General features: G+C 40.9%; 1 protein-coding gene across 1 annotated transcript in view; it reads left to right on the top strand.

Moving 5' to 3' along the window:
• The window catches only part of Pdhx (pyruvate dehydrogenase complex component X), a 70,089-nt gene extending 63,955 nt beyond the window's left edge, over nucleotides 1–6,134 (top strand). The window contains exons 10-11 of the mRNA XM_075961551.1: nucleotides 2,587–2,651; nucleotides 5,036–6,134. Of these exons, the coding sequence (XP_075817666.1) occupies nucleotides 2,587–2,651; nucleotides 5,036–5,294 (324 nt within the window). The 3' untranslated portion in view covers nucleotides 5,295–6,134. The remainder of the gene's footprint in view (nucleotides 1–2,586; nucleotides 2,652–5,035) is intronic.
• The last annotated feature ends 14,034 nt before the right edge of the window (nucleotides 6,135–20,168 follow it).

Raw genomic sequence — 20,168 nt, 5'->3', positions numbered from 1 at the left:
ACAACCAGGTCTATGGAGACATTTTTCTCTTTTGAGGTTCCCTTCTTTGAGATAACTAGTTTGTGTATCAAGTTGTCATAGACTAGCTAGCACAGTGATGCTGTTTCAGGTAGATTTTAAAGTTGTAGATTAAGACCACTGAAACCAAGGTAAAGTACTTTAGCTTTCTTGAATCTCTTGAAAAGCAATTTTTGAAGTTCCAAAATGAAGGCATTTTTGTCACTAAAGCATAGCACATTACAAAGTAGTCATGCATGCAAGTCAACTTTGACAGCCACAGTAATCCCCAAGGGCATTTCTTGGCAGAAGTATCACAGCACAGGTCTTGAAGTGTTGGTGCTGAAACTTTGATACTCATTTGATTGATTGTTCCCGTAGCAAGGATGGATTTTATGCTGATTGGTAAAACAAGTTACATAGTAGCTAAAAAGCAGAGGTAAAACTTTCTTGGGAAACTCCCAGTTCTGTTGCCCAAAGTAAACATTGCATGTTGGTCTGTTTTTAAGCATGATGCTATAAAAATTAATCTTACTTAGAATTTTTGAATTATACATAATTAAAGGTGAGTTTAGTGGATCTAACATTTTTAGTTCTTCGTTCTTCCTTGAAAAGGTTTGCAACATCTATCGGTATGGGTTGAAGTGCAACCTTTTTTCTCATTTGGAAGGTTGTACTAATTAGGTCAGTTTTTTCTCATTTGGAAGGTTGTACTAGTTAGGTCAGTTTTTTCTCATTTGGAAGGTTGTACTAGTTAGGTCAGTTTTTTCTCATTTGGAAGGTTGTACTAGTTAGGTCAGTTTAAAGGTCAAAACTAATAGACTGCTTTTCTGGGATATAACGTAAGTTGTTTCTTCTGACCCACAAGGGATACGTTCCAAGGTTACCTAGTAAAAGCCCCCAAACAGTCCATATGTACTTTTCCCTGTACATACAGACTTGTGCAACGCTTAATTCATGTTAACAATAGCGCTAAAGTAGAGCAGTTATAATGGGGTCATATGCCAGCACCATTAATCTTGCCCGTTGGAAACATTTTTAAGTACAGTATGAATTAGGTGAACGTGAGCACTGTGGTGATGCCAGGACTTGATCTGGTGGGCTCAGTGTCTACGGGTGAGTAGTGTACACAGCAGGAGAGCGCTGGACCAGAGGGGCAGTGCATGCTCTGTATAGCTCCATGGTTTCAGCACACTATTCAGAACAGCATGTAATTTCAAAATTACTCTTCATATCTAGAGTTTTTCATTTAATATTCTCAGCCCATGGGTTGGCCACAGGGTAACAAAGTGAAGCTGTAGGGTCGGGGAATGCTGTTCAGGAGCATTATTGATCAAGGATTTCAGCACTATTGAGAAGCATGCACTTGAGTGTCGTGAAGGTGAAAGGAGACTAAGTGTTGAAATAACATTTCTAAAATGCTAGGTGGAAGTTACCATCTGTAGAGCTGGGATTTTCCCATCTTTATATGCATTAAATTTTAACTATTATAGATTTCATTGGTTCTGAGCAATTTGACAAGTTTTACTACTGTAATACCACATCATTAAAACAGCTATGCTAGCATTCTCTGCTCCTTGCATTTGAAAGAACCTTAGCGTAGGAGATGAAGTTCTGAGCACTAGCAGAAGGTACAGCTGCTGCAGCCTAGGTCAGCGTGCCATGCCACTCGTGATCTGATGGGAGCCAGGCACTAAGCTAGGTGCTGAGCTTAATCTGAGCAGTCGTGGTGACTCAGCTGCAGCTCTGCTGGTGATAAATGTGCATTCCCACCTGTGCCTGCCTCGTGGATTCTGACACCTTCCCCTCAAGGAAAGGCGAGCCAAGTTCCAGTTTTGGAAGAATATCACTTCTCAGTAGCTATTTTGTTGCCATTTATATGTGAAGATTTTATACTGTGTCTTGTTCCATGGACTGAACGGGTTGTCCTCCAGCGCTCGTATTCTCACTGGTAGACAAGTCTTATGCTCAGGGTTGAGAGCCTGAGACAGAAAGGTAAGAACAGAGAGGCCTGAGTTTCCAGTCTTCACCAGCAGCTAGTGAGAAGCAGTGAGGAGACAGGCGCTCTCTGCCTGCAGGCGGGAGCCATTGTTTTGAGGGGCCCTGGATCTTGGGCAGGTTGGCATGCTGGCAGTGCCCAGCTCGTCCTGGCGCCTCACTTGGCTGGCTCCTTCTCCTTGTTTATATAGTTCTCGTGCTCCCTTCACAGGCCTTCTGTGGTGTCCATGGCTTGTCCATTTCCCTTTGTCTCACTGTTTCAAACCTACTGGATTGGCAAGAATGTCTACTTTAATATTTCTGTGGTACAAGGAAAAAGCTATAAGCAGCATATAAAGTGTTGTGTATAGAAGGCACGGAACCATTGCACAACATGGGTACGTGGCAAACTGAGAGCTCGGAAGCTTTCAAGGAACTCTGTTGAGCTTTACCTTCTCAGATTGTCTGTTCTCAGGCTTCCTGTAAATGTGTTAGATATGTTTAAACATCTAACACTTACCCTGAGTTGTGAGAGTATACCCTGTACAAATATTTCCGGTTATGCAATTAACTAGAACGTGATTTCATTGTTGTGCTCTGCTCTTTCCCCAGGTTCTGTCGAAGAAAGCAAGAGATGGGAAATTGTTACCTGAGGAGTACCAAGGAGGATCTTTTAGGTAAGATTTAAACTCTGAATTATCAGTAGCATCAAACAATAGAATAAGACTTACTCAATCCTTGTCAACCATTTTTTTTGTGTGTTTTAAGACATTTTAAAAATGTGGGCTCAGTACATGTACTTTAATGTAAATAGCAGGACATGGGGAAGGATCTCTCAGAGTAGTTAGGCTTTCCCCACAGCTAGAGGGGCCTATTGGGTGTGAGAGAAACACTCTTTCTGTTAGCAACATGAAATGGTGCTCAGTTCTTAAATTTTTTTTTTTTTTTGAGACAGTGTTTTCTCAGTGTAACTATCCTGGCTGTCCTGGCTAGCCTCAAACTCACTGAGTTCCACCTACCTCTGCCTCCTAAGTGCTGGGATTAAAGGGTTGCGCCACCACCACCCAGCAAGCTTTTATTTTTTAGTTACTTTACAAGCAAGGTAGATTTATAAACCTCACCCATTTCCTTTTTTTTTGATTTGTTATTATCATTATCTATATAATGAACCTATAATAGCCTTCTATTATCAACTCTACTTTTAAATGTCACTAACATAAAATACACTGAGTGTAGCCTGTTTATTTTGTAATGTGAAGAAGAAATATGACACCACCCCAAAAATATACAAAGCACATTTCAAGTGTTGCTTTTTATCCTTCTTACTGTCATCTCTTTTTGTTTCTTCTTTGGTGGGAGGGGGGCTTGACAAAAGTCAGAAAACCTGTTAGTCAAATGTTAAAAGGACTGTAATACCTATCATATCTCTTTTAAAGGTAATATTGTGAAAATGATCATAGTTTCATTTGCTGCTTTATCTTTATGTGAAGGAAAGATATATAAATAATACTTTCTATAAATACAGTGATCTTTATTGTCTAGCCTTTTGGTGTTGTGTCCATGAGAGTTCCCTGTGATTGCTGTGAAGCAGACATTTGTCCACTGCTGTAGTATATGCTAATCTGTGTTAGTGTATTCATGTCGGTCTTATTCCCATAGGTATTCAAGTTCTTTCTCCATTAGTGCACTTACAAGTATGGCGCCGGGCACATGCTTACCCTTGTCTTACGGTGCATGTTTTTATTGTGTGGTCCTAAAAGTAGATTTCCTAGATTAAAAGCGTTGATAGATTCTGTCAAAGAGTTTTCCAAAATGTTTGTACAGATTTGCACTTCATTGCACGGAGTCCTTGTGCTCTGTGTTCTTGGCAGCATTTTGATGGTAGGCTTTAAATTTTACTATTTCTGGGGGGTCTTTTTGTGGTCAAGAACATCCCAATGAATAGTGATGAATAGCATCAGCTATTTGGTTGCCTGGTGGTTTATCAGATGAAGTCATTAGAAAGTCTTGTGTCTGCTTTTGAAAACCAATTTGTAGGACTGAGCATGTGTAGATGCACAGCCTCTGTAGTATGCATGTCCAATACAACAGAGGCTCTGTGTGTTAAAGAACTTCGCTATTTGCCCATGTTTCTCTTGATGGGTGGTGTTGTTTTTCGTCTGTCCGGAACGTTGGTCTTTCCAGTGAAGCTCTTCCAGGCTGTCGTTGAGAGGCATTGCCGTTCCCTTTTCACGTGACACCAGATCAGTCACGGTCCATCTGGAATTAGAGTTCCATGCGGTGTGGAGTAGGAGTCAAGGATCCTTCTGTCCCAAAAAAACGAGATGAGCCCAGGGTTGTCCCTGAAGGCTTTCTCCCCAGCACTGGGAAGGTGCCGTGGCTGTCCTGTCCAGCTTCTGTGTCGGGTCTCCTTTGTTTGCCTGGCTCCAGCTCGGCACTCTACACTCATGATCATCTTTTCTGACTCCTTTTCATATTCCAACAAATTTTAAGGAGTCTTTGTCATTTTTCAGACAGGCACACAACATATTTAGCTGAGGTTTTGATTGGAATTCTGCATTAAGTTTGGCGGTTCAAACAGTATTGAGTGTTTCTATATACTTCGGTTTCTTTCATTTGTTTTATATCTTTCTCATAGAGGTCATAGATCTTCATTAAATCTACTACCTAACCACTATCTCTCTTGTGACATTATGCTAAATGATACTATCTTAAGATTTCTTAGTTCAATGTTAGTAACTTACATATAGTATAATAATACTGACCTTTTACCTGGCAGCAGAAATTCCCTTACTAGTCCTGTTTGTGTGCCTAGGGTGTCTGTGAACCTAGCAGCTGGGTTCCTCTGTAGCTCGTCACGCCTTCCATCTCTCCTCTGAGTGTGTCAGTTATTAGAACCTCCAGTGAGTGCTGGCTCTTGGGTAATTATGGTATTCATGTGTCTACTGAGAGACATATTCTGGCATGGTATGAGACTCAGTAGCAAACCACAGGTTTTTAATAAAGTACACATATGTATTTTGGGCCATGCTAACTTCAGCAGTTTTTTTCTCCTCCGTAGTATTTCCAACTTGGGGATGTTTGGCATCGATGAGTTTTCTGCAGTGATCAACCCTCCTCAGGCCTGTATTTTGGCAGTTGGGAGATTCCGACCTGTACTGAAGCTCACTGAGGATGAAGAGGGGAACCCCCAGCTACAGCAGCACCAGCTTATAACTGTCACAATGTCAAGTGACAGTCGAGTGGTTGATGACGAACTGGCTACCAGGTTTCTTGAAAGTTTCAAAGCAAACCTAGAGAATCCCATGAGACTTGCATAGTCTTCAAAGACCAGACGTTTCCTGAGTAGTTGTTAACCAGATATGCAATTGGTTGTAAGTATGAAGTAGGTGAAATACTTATTTATATAAGGCGAAGCCTTTGGCCTGAGCTGTCTTCATTTCCCTGTCTGTTCATTGTAGAAATGTGTGATGATAACCTGTGATAATAAAGAGCGTTTGCTTAGCAGATCCATCTTTAACCTCTGGTGCTGTACAGAAGGGATGAACTGATGCGAATCACTAATAGTGAATATATGATATTGTAAAGTTTAAAAAATATAGAATTCTAACCTAATCGTGTCGAACTTATAAGTGGGCTTCAAAGAGATGTCTGTCCATATTGGGACCTCTCTTTTTTTATAAGCAGTGAGTGCTCTTGATATACTTGAACAATTTAATGTGTACAGTTAGTTTATTCTGGATTAGTAAATAAGGATTAAATTTTACTAGGGGTTGTGACAACATTATTAAGCTTTTGTGTATATAAAGCTGATGTCTTAGCTATACATATATCTTCTCAGTCTTATTTTTCACTTCTATGACACTGTGAACTTCTTGTGAAGAAAGAGGAAATGAACAGAAGAGTGTTTGTTCAGAGACCCTACCTCATAAAAGTTAGGGGAGCCACTGGGTTTGTACCTGTCACCTCAAGCATTTGAGAGACTGAGAAAGGAGAACAGCTCCGAATTCTGGGCTAGGTGGGCTACACAGTAAGACTCCATCTCACAGAGGGGCTGGGGGACTTCTTTCCGCGAAAAGCTGTCATTGATCTAAATTCAGCAGTGAGCTCTTCTGCTGACTTGGAATGAATGGAAATAAATTGTGTTCTTTCTCACTGCACATTGTAAGTTTGTGTTGTTTTATATACAAAGTGTTGTTTGATAAAACTTTGTAAACACCTTTGTATTGCAAAATCAAAAGTGAGGAATTAAAAAAAGTCTAGTTTACTTTGGTGTGACACACAAAATAGAAAAGTAGTTGATAAGCTCAGCCTTCATACCTGTAATCTTGGGAGACCAAGGCAGGAGGATTCCCATGAGTTCACAAGGCTAGCCAGTGCTAGCTACATAGTTGAGACCTTGTCTCAAAAGAGACTAGAAGACCTAGGAGGCAGAACAGAGGGGAGATATCCTTCTTTTATTCCATCTGTTGAACCAGATTGTCCCTCATTATCATTGATGTTAGAACAGCTCCTCTGTGCTGGCAGCTCTGGCAAGGTAACGATATTTAAATTGGATGGTAATGAATGGTAATTGAATTCACCAGTCACAGGAAAGTTCTCCTTAGTGTCAGCTGACATAAATCCACCAGAAGAAAGACCATACAGTACAAGCTGTATGAAGTGTGACATGATGAACTATAGCCCTAACAAAAGAACCTTCAAAAATAATTAGTGCCCCCGTATAACGTTTGCTAAGAGAATACTTAGTTCAGCTTGTCATTCTTAAGAAGCCATTTGAAAATGTACTCTATGAAACTTTTCTCAAATTAACTTAAAATTATGACCAAGTACTGTTTTCAACATAGCTTTTATAATTTGCATTATTTTCCAGGTCAGTTTGGAATACTGAACAGGTGTCTGTGTGCCTGGTTGTGTGGGTGTTTACATGTGTTCCCTGGTGAGTGTGTAGAAGGCAGAGAACAACCTTGGGTGGGACTTCTTGCTTTCCACCTTGTTTGATAATTGATCTCTCTTGTTCACTGCTGTCTACACCAGGCTAGCTACATGCTAGCTCCTGGCAATTGTCTTGTCTCTGTCTCCCAACCCCTGTGGCTTTCACAGCGGTTCTGAGGATCCAAACCCAGGGCATAGACAAGTGCTTTCAGCCTCTGAGCCCTCTCCTCAGCCCCCTTCTCTAATTCTTACACCTGAGGATGGGAGCATGAGACAGCCATAAATAACCCTTTATGTGCACTGGCTTCTGTGGGCGGGTATCATGAGCAGTAGTGCCTCCATTTCCTGTAGATCCGAGGGACATTGATCCCCACCGAGCTTGCACATAGGCACTGTTTCAGCTAAGCCCTTTCAGTTGGTGGGAGCACAAACCCAGTGCCTCTCATGGTTTGACCCCTTTAATAATTAGGTAATAATGGGTGCAGATGCTTGCCCCTTTAATCAAAATTAATGTCTCTAGATTCTCTGGGACAATTGGATTTGTCATTTATAGAAAAAATCTTATCAAAGCCTGAGATCAAAGAATCACCTTGATTTGAAGGATGTGGGTACATGGTCTGAGCTATGTGTGCATCAGCCAGCCTGTCCACACCACACTACCACACTGCTGTTTATAACAGACAGATGTGCTGAGAGGCAAAAAAAAAAAAAAAAAAAAAAAGTTTGTACCTTGTCCCCCTTTTTTTCCCAGTTTAAACAAGGGAAACTACCTAATCATGGAAAAATTTCTGAGGGAAAACCATATCTAATGTAGCTGATGTTTAGTTGAGAAAGTATCAATGAATCTTCACCTCTACTTGTCAAAACGGGCTCTTCCCCGTACTGTAGTTTCCACTTAGTCGTCAAGGATAACAAGTTTGTCCGTTATGTTGTGTTGTGTTAAATTCTTGTGGATGCTGCTGGCCGGACTTGAAGCATTTCCAGGTAATTTATGAACACTGTTACAAGTGTTTACATAATAGCCAGTAGAACTTCAGGGTTTTTTTCTTATTTTTTGTTTGTTTATTTTTACTTTCTACTTTTTTTTCCACTTTCAACCTAACTTTACCATTAATTGTTTAAGCAAACCGTATGGGCTTATCTGGAAAATAAGCCTTGTTTTCTCCCCTTTTCTGAAAGGTAGGTGGTGCTGTGAGTTAATATTTCATCGTTCCTTAGGGGAGAAATCATCTGGCTTCCGATCTTTGCTTTCAAATTCTGTTCTCATGACAGGCTGCATCCTGATGGGCTTGGGCTCCCTCTGCAACGCAAAGAAACGAATGAACTATTTGATACAGATAAGGAAAAATACCCCTTTAACCAGGGCTGTGAATGGGAAACACGAGATCTCTGCAGAAAGGGGTAACGATACCGAATGACTTTAAGATGGGCCTGGCTGTGATGCCAAGTAGGTTACAGCAGCGGATGCTGGGTGGCAGGAAACAGCTGCAGGGCTTGTGCTAACTGAAGCCTGAGTGAATCCGGATCGACTTTCTCTCAGGGGGTTTAAAGAAGCGGGAGAAGGAAGCGTGTGTGCCTTGTCGGGCCTCTGTGTGTATTATGAACACAAGGTAAGTGTGCCCTTTCCATGACAGTGCCACAAGCAGAGTGGAATTCCCCTTCCAAGACACATGGGTCACCATTTGCCTATGAAAAGAAGTGATGCTGACAAGCAGTATAGCAAGTAGGATGTCTCAGGATGCATGTGAGCTTGTAAAAAAGAGGACAGTTGGTTTTTTCTGGTGCCTCACTGTGGGTGTGGGGTTTTTATTGTTTTATTTATAAGGTTTTTTTCATTTTACATACCAACCTCAGTTCTCTCTCCCTCCCTTCTTTCTGCTCTCCCCCATTCCACCTTAACCCCTCCCCCATCCACTCCTCAGAAAGGGTAGGACTTCCCATTCCCATGGGTAGTTAACAAAGTCTGGCATATCAAATTGAGGCAGGACCAAGCTATTTCCCCCTGTATCGAGGCTGAGCAAGGTATCCCTCCATAGGGAACGGGCTCCAAAAAGCCAGCTCATAGATGGGGATAAATCCTGTTCCCATTGCCAGTGGCTCCACAGAATACCCAAGCCACACAACTGTCACCCACATTTAGACGGCCTAGTTCTGTCCTATCCTATGCAGATATATCCCTCCCCCTCCCCCACCCCTGTCAGTCTAGAGTCAGTGAGCTCCTACTAGCTCAGGTCAGCTGTTTCTGTGGTTTCCTCATCAAGATTTTTTTTTTTTGCCTAGCTAATTTTTTAGTGTTTTTTATTGAACTATATATTGTTCTCTGCTCCCCTCCCTGTCTCCCTCCTCCCTTTCTACCCTCTCCCATGAGCCCCTCGCTCCCAATTTACTCAGGAGATCTTGCCTTTTTTCTACCTCTCATGTACATTAGATCCATGTATGTCTCTCTCAGGGTCCTCTTTGTTGTCTAGGTTCTCTGGGGTTGTGAATTGTAGGCTTGTTTTTCTTTATGTCTAAAAGCCACTTATGAGTGAGTATATATTGTATTTGTCCTTCAGGGTCTGGGTTACCTCACTCAATATGCTGTTTTCTAGATGCATCCATTTGCTTACAAATTTCAAGATTTTTTGCTGTGTAGTACTCCATTGTATAAATAAATGGACCACATTTTCTTTATCCATTCTTTGGTCGAGGGGCATTTAGGTTGTTTCCAGGTTCTTGCTATTACAAATAATGCTGCTGTGAACACAGTTGAACATATGTCCTTGTGGTATGATTGAGCATCCTTTGGGTGTATACCCAACAGCAGAATGGCTGGATCTTGAGGTAGGTTGTTTCCTAATGTTTCATTTCTTCTCTAAGGACCTCAAACATTCTCCTAAAGTTATTTTTTAGGTCATTTTCTTCTGCTTCATCTGTATTGGACTGTTCTAGTCTTGCTGTCAGTTTTTGATGGTACCAAATTGTTCTTTGTGGTGTTGGGTGTGTTCTTATCTTGTCTACCCATCTTTTTTTCTGATTGGTATAGTTGGGGCCATGTCTTTGGTGATCACTCTTCCAGGTGCCAATGGATCCAAGACTGGATGGTTGCTCCTCATGGTGGAGTTGGGGCCACAGTCCCAGTCACCTTGGAGGTCGCTCAGCGCACCTGGAGGTCGCTCTGCCATCCCAGAGGTCTTTCAGGCCTCTCCCATGGAGGTTGCTTGCTTGGGCCAGCTCCCGAGGAGGTCACTGACTGGCCTGCACCTGCGGATATCAGTGACTTGGGCCAGGTCCTGCAGAGGTCCCTGGTTCAGGCTTGTCTCTCAGAGGTCACTGGCTCAGTCCCAGTCCTGCGGATATTACTGGCTTGGGCCTGCTCAGGTGGAGGTCACATGTTTGCACCTGCTCTCGCAGATGTTCCTGGCTTGGGCCTGCTCAGGCGGAGGTTGCTAGCTCGAGCCTGCTGCCATAGAGATCGATGGCTTGGGCCTGATCCTGCAGATGACATTGACTTAAGCCTGATCCCGTGGAAGAACTGGTCTGGGCCCAGTTCTTGGGAGCTTGCTAGCTTGGGCCTGCTCCTGGGGAACAAGAAAAGTCTTAATAAAGTTATTTTGAATAATTCTGTCTGATTACTTGTTTTTCTGGTATCTGCATTGGTTTTGGAATGACAGTTGGAACAGAACAACTGTTTATTGGTTATAGAACAATGAACCCATTTGCCTGCAGGCATCTGTGTGTGCCACGTGCATGTCTGGGGCCCACAGAGGCCAGAAAAGGCTATCGGATACCTGGGACTGAAGTTACAGGAATTGTGAGCTGCCGTGCCAGTGCTGGGAACTGGCCTGGGTCCTTTGTAAGAGCACCTAGTGCTCCTAACCACTGAGCCATCTCTTAAGCACCCCTAACTGAAATGTACAAAGATCATGTGTGATGAACTTTGGAAGGATACTAACTTCTATTAGTTTGTTTCTTTGATCATATAGTTTATTTTTACATTTTTAAAGTCATTTCTTTGATTTTCAGAGGAGTCCTAGTGAATGTTCTCACAAGTTCCTTGATTTAAACTCTACCATAGAGGACATGAATTTAAGGGAAAGGTAGGCTTCTGAAAATATTAGCTCAATAAGTCAAGATTTTCACATTTCAATGTTTTAAATTTTTTCTTTATGATATCTTCCTTTGCTTCTATCACAGACCGGTCTTGATGGTTGTAAACAAATGTTATGTTAGTCATGGCCATTAAAAAGCGTAAACTATAAATATAAGGTGTTCTTATTTGTATGTTACCCTTAAACATTTTACAGGGTCTTACTAATAGCTCAGGCTGTCCTGGAACTCACTTTATAGACCAGGCTGGCCTTAGACTCACAGAGATCTACTTGCCTCTGCCTCCCAAGTTCTGGGATTAAAGGTGTGCACCACAAACATTTGGCCCACACTCTTTATGGCTCATCTGTCCACTTGGCAGAGCATGCTGTTTACCAAGAAGCTATAAGACGGAGCTTGACAGTCACCCTTCCTAACACTGTGGCTTCGGCTCTGTGGGACTGTCCTTTTCTAAGTGCACATTCAAGTTTGCATGCTTCCATCAGGAGTATTTTAAGGCTAGGCTCAGACTGGTCTGAAATTGGTAGCTTTGGCAGTAAACGTATTGTGTGCCTTAATAATTCTTATCTGTGAATGGCAGGAAAACTCGCTTGTATGGCAGCTGCTTATCTTCTGTCATCTCATCAGCTCTGTGTGGGAGAGCCTGCTCCTTCCTTTCCAGCAGGCCTCCTTCATAGTCTCTGTAGACTGGATGTTATATGAACTGATCTTGGACGAGTTGCGCCTCAGATGGAGCCTGTGTCTGTGTGGGACGAGCTTAAAGTGTACCATGCCTCCTAAGTTCTGACTCTGCTGAGCTGGTTCCACCACAGCTCTTCAGCGGTCACTTCGTGTGCCTCCTTATCACCGTTCTTAGCTCATGTTCTCTTTATAGTTCTGTGTCCTGGTAAGATTGCATAAGACGTACTGAGGGATATTTTTGTTTTGTTTTCGTTAAAAATACATCTATGCAATATTGTATTAAGTGTCATGACTTATATATAACTCCCAATGAAAACCTTAGAAAAACCAAATCTTAAAAATTTTAAAGGGCTTCAACTCTTGGACATATGCCCAAAGGATGCTCTATCCTACCACAAGGTCACTTGCTCAACTGTGTTTATAGCAGCTTTATGTGTAGTAGCCAGAAGCTGGAAACAACCTAGATGTCCCTCGAACAAGGAATGGATAAAGAAATTGTACATTTACACAATGAAATATTACTCAGCTGTGAAAAAAAGCAAACTCACTAGAAAGTGAGGTAACCCAGACCCAGAAACACACTCATAGTGTATACTCATAAGTGGATATTAGCTGTTAAGTAAAAGATAATCATGTTACAATCCACAGATGCAGAGACCCACAGACAAAAATGAAGCAGAGCTTGAAGAACCATACAGAAGAGGGAGAGGAAGGATTATAGAAACAAGGAGGGTTAAGAACACTAGGAGAACATGGGTTCACAGAGAAAGAAGTGACAATCAGGAAGCCTATATGGGTCTGAACTAGGTCCTCTGCATGCATATTATTGTGTGGCTTGGTGTTCTTGTGGGACTCCTAACAGTGGGATCTGGGATATCTATGAATCTTTTTCGGGCTCTTGAGATCCTTTTCCTCCTATTGGGTTACTTCATCTAGCCTTCATATGAGGGTTTATGCCTCATCTTATTTCATCTTGTTATGCTGTTGTAGAAGGCTGCTTCAGTCCTGAAATAACCACATAGAAATTGTATTAATTAAATCACTGCTTGGCCTATTAGCTCTAGCTTCTTATTGGCTAGCTCTTACATCTTAATTTAACCCATTTCTATTAATCTGTGTATCGCCACATGGCTGCGGCTTACTGTCAAGGTTCTGTCCAGCATCTGTCTCTGGTGGGGCTGCATGGCTTCTCTGTGATTCAGCCTTCTTTCTCCCAGGATTCAGCTTAGTTTTCCCTGCCTACCTCTATTTTGCCCTGCCAGGTCCAACACAGATTCTTTATCAACCAATGGTATTCACAGCATACAGAGGAGAATCCCTCATCACCTCCTCTTCTCTGTTTAATAAAAAGGAAAGTTTTAACTTTAACACAGTAAAATTACATATAGCAAAACATTTATCTAGCAAGAATTATAGATGTAATATTTATATCTACTTCATCTTTTATCATAACTAAGGAAAACTATAACTATTCTTCAACTCCATTAAGGACAGCAGGAGGATATAATATTACCTAAGTAATAGGAAGTGAACGGAAGGCAATTTCCAAAACTCTAACATATCACTGCCTGGGCAGTCACCCAAAGTTCTTCTTTGTTATGGTCACCCATCTTCAGCCTACAGGCCCATAGTATCTGGCAGACTTTACCATGAAGCAGGAAATTTCAAGGACAGTTCCACCTATATTGGCAGTTTGTCAGTCACTTTCTTCTGTATCCTGCAGAATGTCTGGCAGACTCTTTCATGTAGCAGGAACCCTGAAGGACCATCTCACCTTTAGGCAAGTTCAGCAAATATACCACTGTTGGTCCTGCATGTTCAGCTCATACAGCATAATATCAAGCAGTCCAGACAAGAGCAATTTCTTGCCCAAGTGACTAATAAACTCAATGAGGAGCCTCTTCGATGTCCATTATCCTCTTGAAGTAGATTGGTGCTGCCAGGAGCAAATATGTCTCATTGTTATAAAAAGTTTTAAACTCAAAACATTTTAAATGCCATATTCTGAAAGTCTCTGAAAGATTTGAAGAGTACCTATCTAACTGAAATATATCTCTATATATCTAGAAAACCCAACTAACATGACTAGAGGCTTGACTATTATAGATGACTCTATTAACCTATATTTCTTAATTATACATTACATTTTTAAATGAGCTACACAAATACAATACCTTAATCAAGAGTAGAAATATACAGATTACAAAATTGACCTTAAATTTATATCAATAAACCAAGATCTATACCAATGCAAATCTTTATAGCATATCTCCCTTTAAATGTAAACAAACATTTATAAACAATCATTCAGGAAATTTGGGCATAGGGCATGCTTTCTGCTTTTTGTTGGGTGAAGTAACTTTTTGGGAGTGCTTACATTGACTTTTTTTTTTGGGGGGGGGGTTGCTGTCTTGGTCTGTCAGACCATATTAGTCTGAAATTAATCCACAGGTTCTCATCTTCTGTGGAAACAAAAGCAGAACCTCTTTTTTAAAGCAACATATCCTTAGACCCATATTTTGAAGTCAAGAAATCTTTTATATATTTATATATATATATATATAGATATATAAACATATATGTATTTGTGTGTTGGTTTAGCTTAGCAGCCTGTACAATGAAATGGCTCTCTGTACTTAGCTCATTCACAATCAAAAAGTGAAAGAAAGCACAATGATATACTTAATCCAGACTCTCTGTGTATTTTCCATCTTTACATGGCTTATTTTTCTTACTCTATTACTTTTTCAAAAAGTTTAATATTTATTTTATTGTCTTTACTCCTTTAATCTAGGACTGTCTGTACTGTCTCTTTAAAGACTTTGTTTAATTTTTTAAAAAACATTTATTTTTTTATTATTCTCTATACTCTTTTTCTTCTCTTTCCCAAGCCTATGTACATTTTTTAAACACACTGTGTCTTGTTTAGAGGTCTTTTATGTCTGAATCTGTCCTATTGTGTATCTGAAATCCTCCTCTGTCCAGGAGCACTTCTTAAAATGCTAAGCATTAATTAAGACTACTTTGTCTTTTTGCTCTTCCCAGTTCATCATGGTGGAGGTCTGTTCACCCCCTCTGCGAGCCATGCACAGCGCCCAAGTTCCAGTTATACAGCAAATCTGTGTCACTCCATTAAGCAGTTTGTAACATGCTGCTCACAAACCCTATTTAAATGCTCTGCCTTCTGAAAGAGCCAGAGTTCTCACTGGCTACATGGCCCAGGAAGCTGCTGTTTCAAAGCCGCACATATTTTGTTTGCTTGCTTGGTTTTTTTGGGGGGAGTGGGGGGTTGGTTTTTTTTTGCTACCGCTGAATCAGAAAAACCTCTAATAAAGGAGCCACAGTGTTAAGCCATGCTTAACTCTGTTCTTTTGTGTATAGAATTCCTTTTTAAGCTTTGTCAGGTTTTATGTGGATATAGTCGACCATGTTGGAGTGCCAATCTGTTGTAAGAGCCTGCTTTTTTGTTCCTGGCTGCTCAGCCCCAAAATAACCACACAGAAACTGTATTAATTAAATCACTGTTTGGCCTATTAGCTCTAGCTTCTTATTTGCTAGCTCTTACACCTTAATTTAACCCATTTCTATTAATTTGTGTATCACCACATGGCTGTGGCTTACCAGCAAGGTTCTGTCTGGCATCTGTCTGTGGCAGCTACATGGCTTCTCCCGACTCTGCCTTCTTTCTCCCAGCATTCAGTTTAGTTTTCTCCGCCTAGCTTTATTCTACCCTGTCACAGAGCAAAGCAGTTTCTTTATTCCATTAACCAATAAAAGCAACACATAGACAGAAGGACTTCCTACACTACAACTATGTTTGGTTGATATCCATGGTAGACCTACTTTTTCTTAAAATGGAGGAGTGGCTCTGGGGAACAGGGAGAATGGGAGGAATGGAGGAGGGGAAGTGATCAGGACATAATGTAAGAGAGTAAAATGATTTTTTTTAAAAAATGTTATCCCACACAAATTTTTTTAAGGGCTTAGTACCTCTAAGGATAAAAATATGATATAAATGAGCCAGGTGCAGCAGCATATGCATGTAGTCCCAGCTACTGAGGATGGAGATGCAAGAAGATCACTTAAGTATATGCATTAGAAACCATATGGGAAACAAGATGATAGTAAAAAGAAGAATAGCTCGACCAGGTGTAATAGTACACAGCACTTGGGAAGTGGCATTAAGATGGTCATGACTTGAAGGCCAACCTGGGCTCCATAGTACCATCCTGTTTTGTATTCAAAAAGAAAAATAATTTAAAAAATTCAATAAGAACATCTTAGTTTTGAATCTGGTCCATGTTCAGAACCCCAAATAGTTACCTTAGTTTCAATTCCAGTTGCTCCTATCTTCCACATGAATAACTGTCCATGGGCCTCCAATCAAACAGAAGTTAACAGCTGGTGACAGAGTTCATTAGCTTACCCAGACCCGATATGTGGATAGCCACCAAATAAGTAATCCTTCAGGACACATTGAGGGCAGGAGGCCTGGGGCACGTGATGCATGTACTAGGCAAAACATCAGTTGGTGATTATCAGGCCAAGGTATAGCTGCCATTTTGGACACTGCAGAACCAGTATCCCTTTCTCTATTAATAAGCCATTCGCAGCTGGATCCTGCAGTCATCCTTCTGATGTCTTCCACTGAAGAAACTTAGCTTCATGTTTATTGTAAAGGAAAAATGTCATAAAATACACTTTGGAATCATAAAGCGGGCAGAATTTAAGAGTAAATTTGAGGGTGAGTGACATTGATACAGTATCTGGCACAAAAGAGACAGAAAAGTAAATATCATTAATTTAGAAAAGGATACATTGGTAAGACGATTATAAATCTATCATGGTTCATTTTCATTCTCAACTTGAGACCATCTAGAATCACCTGGGAAGGGAATCTCAATGAGGAACTGTCCAGATTTTGTTGGCCTGTAGGCACACCTTTGAGGAACTTTTATAGTTGATTCCTTGAGGTGGGAAGACCTATTCTAAATGTGGGCTACAACCCCTCATGAGCTGGGTGCTCAACAGAATAAAAAAAAGTAGGCTGACCACTATCGTGCATTAGTTCCTTGCTCTTTGTTTGCTCTTGACTGTGGTGGTTTGAATAAGAATTGCCCCCATAGGCTCTTAATTTGAATACTTGGTCATTAGGGTATGGAATGTCTTGCTATAGTTGGAAGGATTAGGAGGTATGACCTTGTTGGAACAAGTGTGTCACTGGGGGTAGGCTTTAAGGTTTCAAAAACTCAACCCAGCCCCAGTCTCAGTCTCAGTCTCTCTCTCTCTCTCTCTCTCTCTCTCTCTCTCTCTCTCTCTCTCTCTCTCTCTCCCTCTATGTCTCTCTCCCTCTTTCCCTCCCCAGCCCTGCCTACAGGGGGGCCCTACTGGATATAGATCTCAGCTACTGCTCCAGCTACTGTCCCTAGTTCAGTGCTTTCTTTCATAAGGATTGCGTTGATCATGGTGTCTGTGATAGTTTGAATGTAATTGCCCCCCCCCCAAATTCTCATAGGTAGCACTATTAGGAGATGCAGCCTTGTTGGAATGGGTATGACCTTGTTGGAGGAAATGTGTCAGCATGGGGGTGACCTTTGAGGTTTCCTATGCTTAGGATACCATCCAGTGTCTCGGTCAACTTCCTGCTGCCTTCTGGTCAAGATGTAGCACTCTCAGCTCCAGTACCATGTCGACCTCCATGCTGCCATGGTCCCCATCATGATGATAATTTACTGAACCTCTGAAACTGTAAGGGAGCCACCCGAATGAAATGTTTTCTTTAGAAGAGTGGCCATGGTCATGGTGTCTCTTTACAATAATAGGATAACTATAGGATAACTAGCTCTTCAAAGTACCCTCAGATATGACCTTCCTGCTCTAATGGACTAAAACCTGGGATCGTGGGCAAAATAACACTTTTCTCCCTTTAACTGTTTTGGTCAGAGTGTTTTATTATAGCGATAGGAAGAGAATAAGGCAACCTATTATTGGGAGCAAAAAAAAAATGTCATTTATTTCAAAACAATACAACCTGACATTTGTCAAATGATAAGTAAAATGTGAATGCTGAGCACCATTCTTCACCCAGCTCCTGTGAATATCTCTGTGCCTGGCTAGCAGCCTGTCCCTGCAGTCAGCTTAAACAGTAAGTGGTATTTATGCTCCTGGAGATAATTTAACAAGTTCTATAATCAGAGCATGTGTGCAACTGAGAAGATTTTATAGAGGAAGTGACATTTGAGACAGATTTTTAAATTACTGGTTACAATAACCCTCACCCCTTCCTTTTTCCTTGTTTCTCTAGTTTTAGTAATCGAGTGAACCAGTTTGTTTTCCAAGAGTTTGTCTTAGTACCTTTCCAATAACTTAAATTCCGGGGTAAAAATGTTTTATGTCTTGGCAGTCACAATGAAAATGTTCTTGGCCAGATTAGTGGCTTAAAGAAAGGTCATTTCATTTAGGAATAAACACTCATTCTTTGTTTAATTGAAATATGTTTTTACTTTGTCCACACCCCTACCTTTTCTCCAGCCTCTAAATCATTTGGGGGTATCTTGTATATGCAAATATATTTTTAGGAATCTCTATTCTATTGTTTTGGTCTCAAGGGTCAATCTGATAACTTCTTAATCTTTTTGAGACTGACTCACTAAGTGGTCCAGGGTGGCCTCTGGGTGCTGGGCTTACAGTGACACCCAGTTGACATTTGTTTTCAGGCAGTCGTAACTATTGGGTTTTCATCTCAGAGCAAATTTGTCTAAGCAAATAAAAATTAAGGTTTTGGGTTGTCTTGTTTGTTTGTTTCTGCATTTATTTACTCATGGGGGAATGGGTACATGCAAGTCATAGCACTTGTATGGGGGTAAATGGACAAGTTTGGGGAGTCGGTACTGCTTCCACCATATAGGTCCCAGGGTTGGAACTTGGGTCTTTAGGGTTGGTGCTGATTGCCCACTGGGCCACAGGCTCTCAAGTTTTAATTTTACTCTTTACTATCTTTAATGTAAATATTGTGTTAGGATCGGTTTGGAATGAGCTTTTGCAGTGTGGGAGCCTAGCTTACGCACTTGACTCAAGTTATGTAGTTACAGCTTACAAAGTGATTGGACTGCATCACCAAGTTCAGTATGCTGAACACGGGTGTTTCATCACAATACCAAATCATTGTTTAAAAGATAATAAGAATATATTTTGTCTTATTAAATCCTAATCTAAATATCATGATGTATTCCAAGTATTCATGGTTTGCGGTAACTTCAGAAGAATGAGAAAAGGTCTTAAATTGCACGGATGTTTCTGTTTCTGAGAGCAAGCTGTAGTCCTTTTAAATATTGCAGTTTTACCCATTTTTTTTTCAGAGATAGCCTAAGTTATTGTTACTGTAGGCCACAGATTCATGAGCCTATGAACTGGGCAAAATGGAAACTCAGTATTGTGGGATTTGGGGTACTACTTTTCTTGTTCCCCAAGTGAGTTATCACAATGTCAGGAAAGCTTGAGTTGGATGGTTTTCTTTCTTTTTAAAAAAATATTTATTTATTTATTATGTATACAATGTTCTGTCTGTGTGTATGCCTGCAGGCCAGAAGAGGACACCAGACCTCATTACAGATGGTTGTAAGCCACCATGTGGTTGCTGGGAATTGAACTCAGGACCTTTGGAAGAGCAGGCAGTGCTCTTAACCTCTGAGCCATCTCTCCAGCCCCTTGGATGGTTTTCTAACAGCTGAAATGCAGGAAAACTCATAGCTGTTAATTTTTTTAAGTATTATTTGGGGGATTACAGGACTTTCTTGTCTTCTAAAGTGTTAAATCAATATAGTTTTTTGAGCTTTCTAGTTGCTTCGTTTTCCTTAAGTAGAAGCAGATCTTTTCACTCTGTTCTGTACTAACTTTAAAATGCATGAGTTTAGTACTAGTCATTGACTTACTGAGCTCACAGCATTGCTGTGAACACTATATATATATATGTACTATTGACCCATTGACCCCACCACAATCAGTAACATAGGTATTACCTATTACCAGCATGTCACAAAAGAAGAATAACTTGTTCAAGGTGACACAGCTTACATTGTCAGGATTTGAGCCCGTAGCTTGGCCCTAGAGTCTCATAGCAGGTTCCTCTTTCTAAAGCATAGAATTGTTAGAAAATCCTGGGATTTCGGCTAACATGTGAACAAGACCTTTTATGAAGAGGGCAATGCTTCTCTTGATAAGATGTTGAATTTCCCAGTAGCATCTCCTATGCAATCTGTGGATTCTATATTCATGGACGATGTGTTTCTTTAACATTCTCATAACTAAAAGGGAGATAGCTGGTATGAGTCAATAGTTGTCAAAGGTCCTGGAGAGATATCTTAGTAGGACAAGCCCTTTCTTATCCTACAGAGGATACAGGTTTGGTTCCCTGCACTCACATGATGGCTCTAACCATCTATAATACCAGTTCCAGGGAATCTGATTTTCTCTCTGGCACTTAAGGTACA

The sequence above is a fragment of the Microtus pennsylvanicus genome, chromosome 2 (genome assembly GCF_037038515.1).
Source record: "Microtus pennsylvanicus isolate mMicPen1 chromosome 2, mMicPen1.hap1, whole genome shotgun sequence".
NCBI lineage: Eukaryota > Metazoa > Chordata > Mammalia > Rodentia > Cricetidae > Microtus > Microtus pennsylvanicus.
The sequence above is the reverse complement of the archived record's forward strand: the minus strand, read 5'-3'. Positions and strand labels throughout refer to the sequence as shown.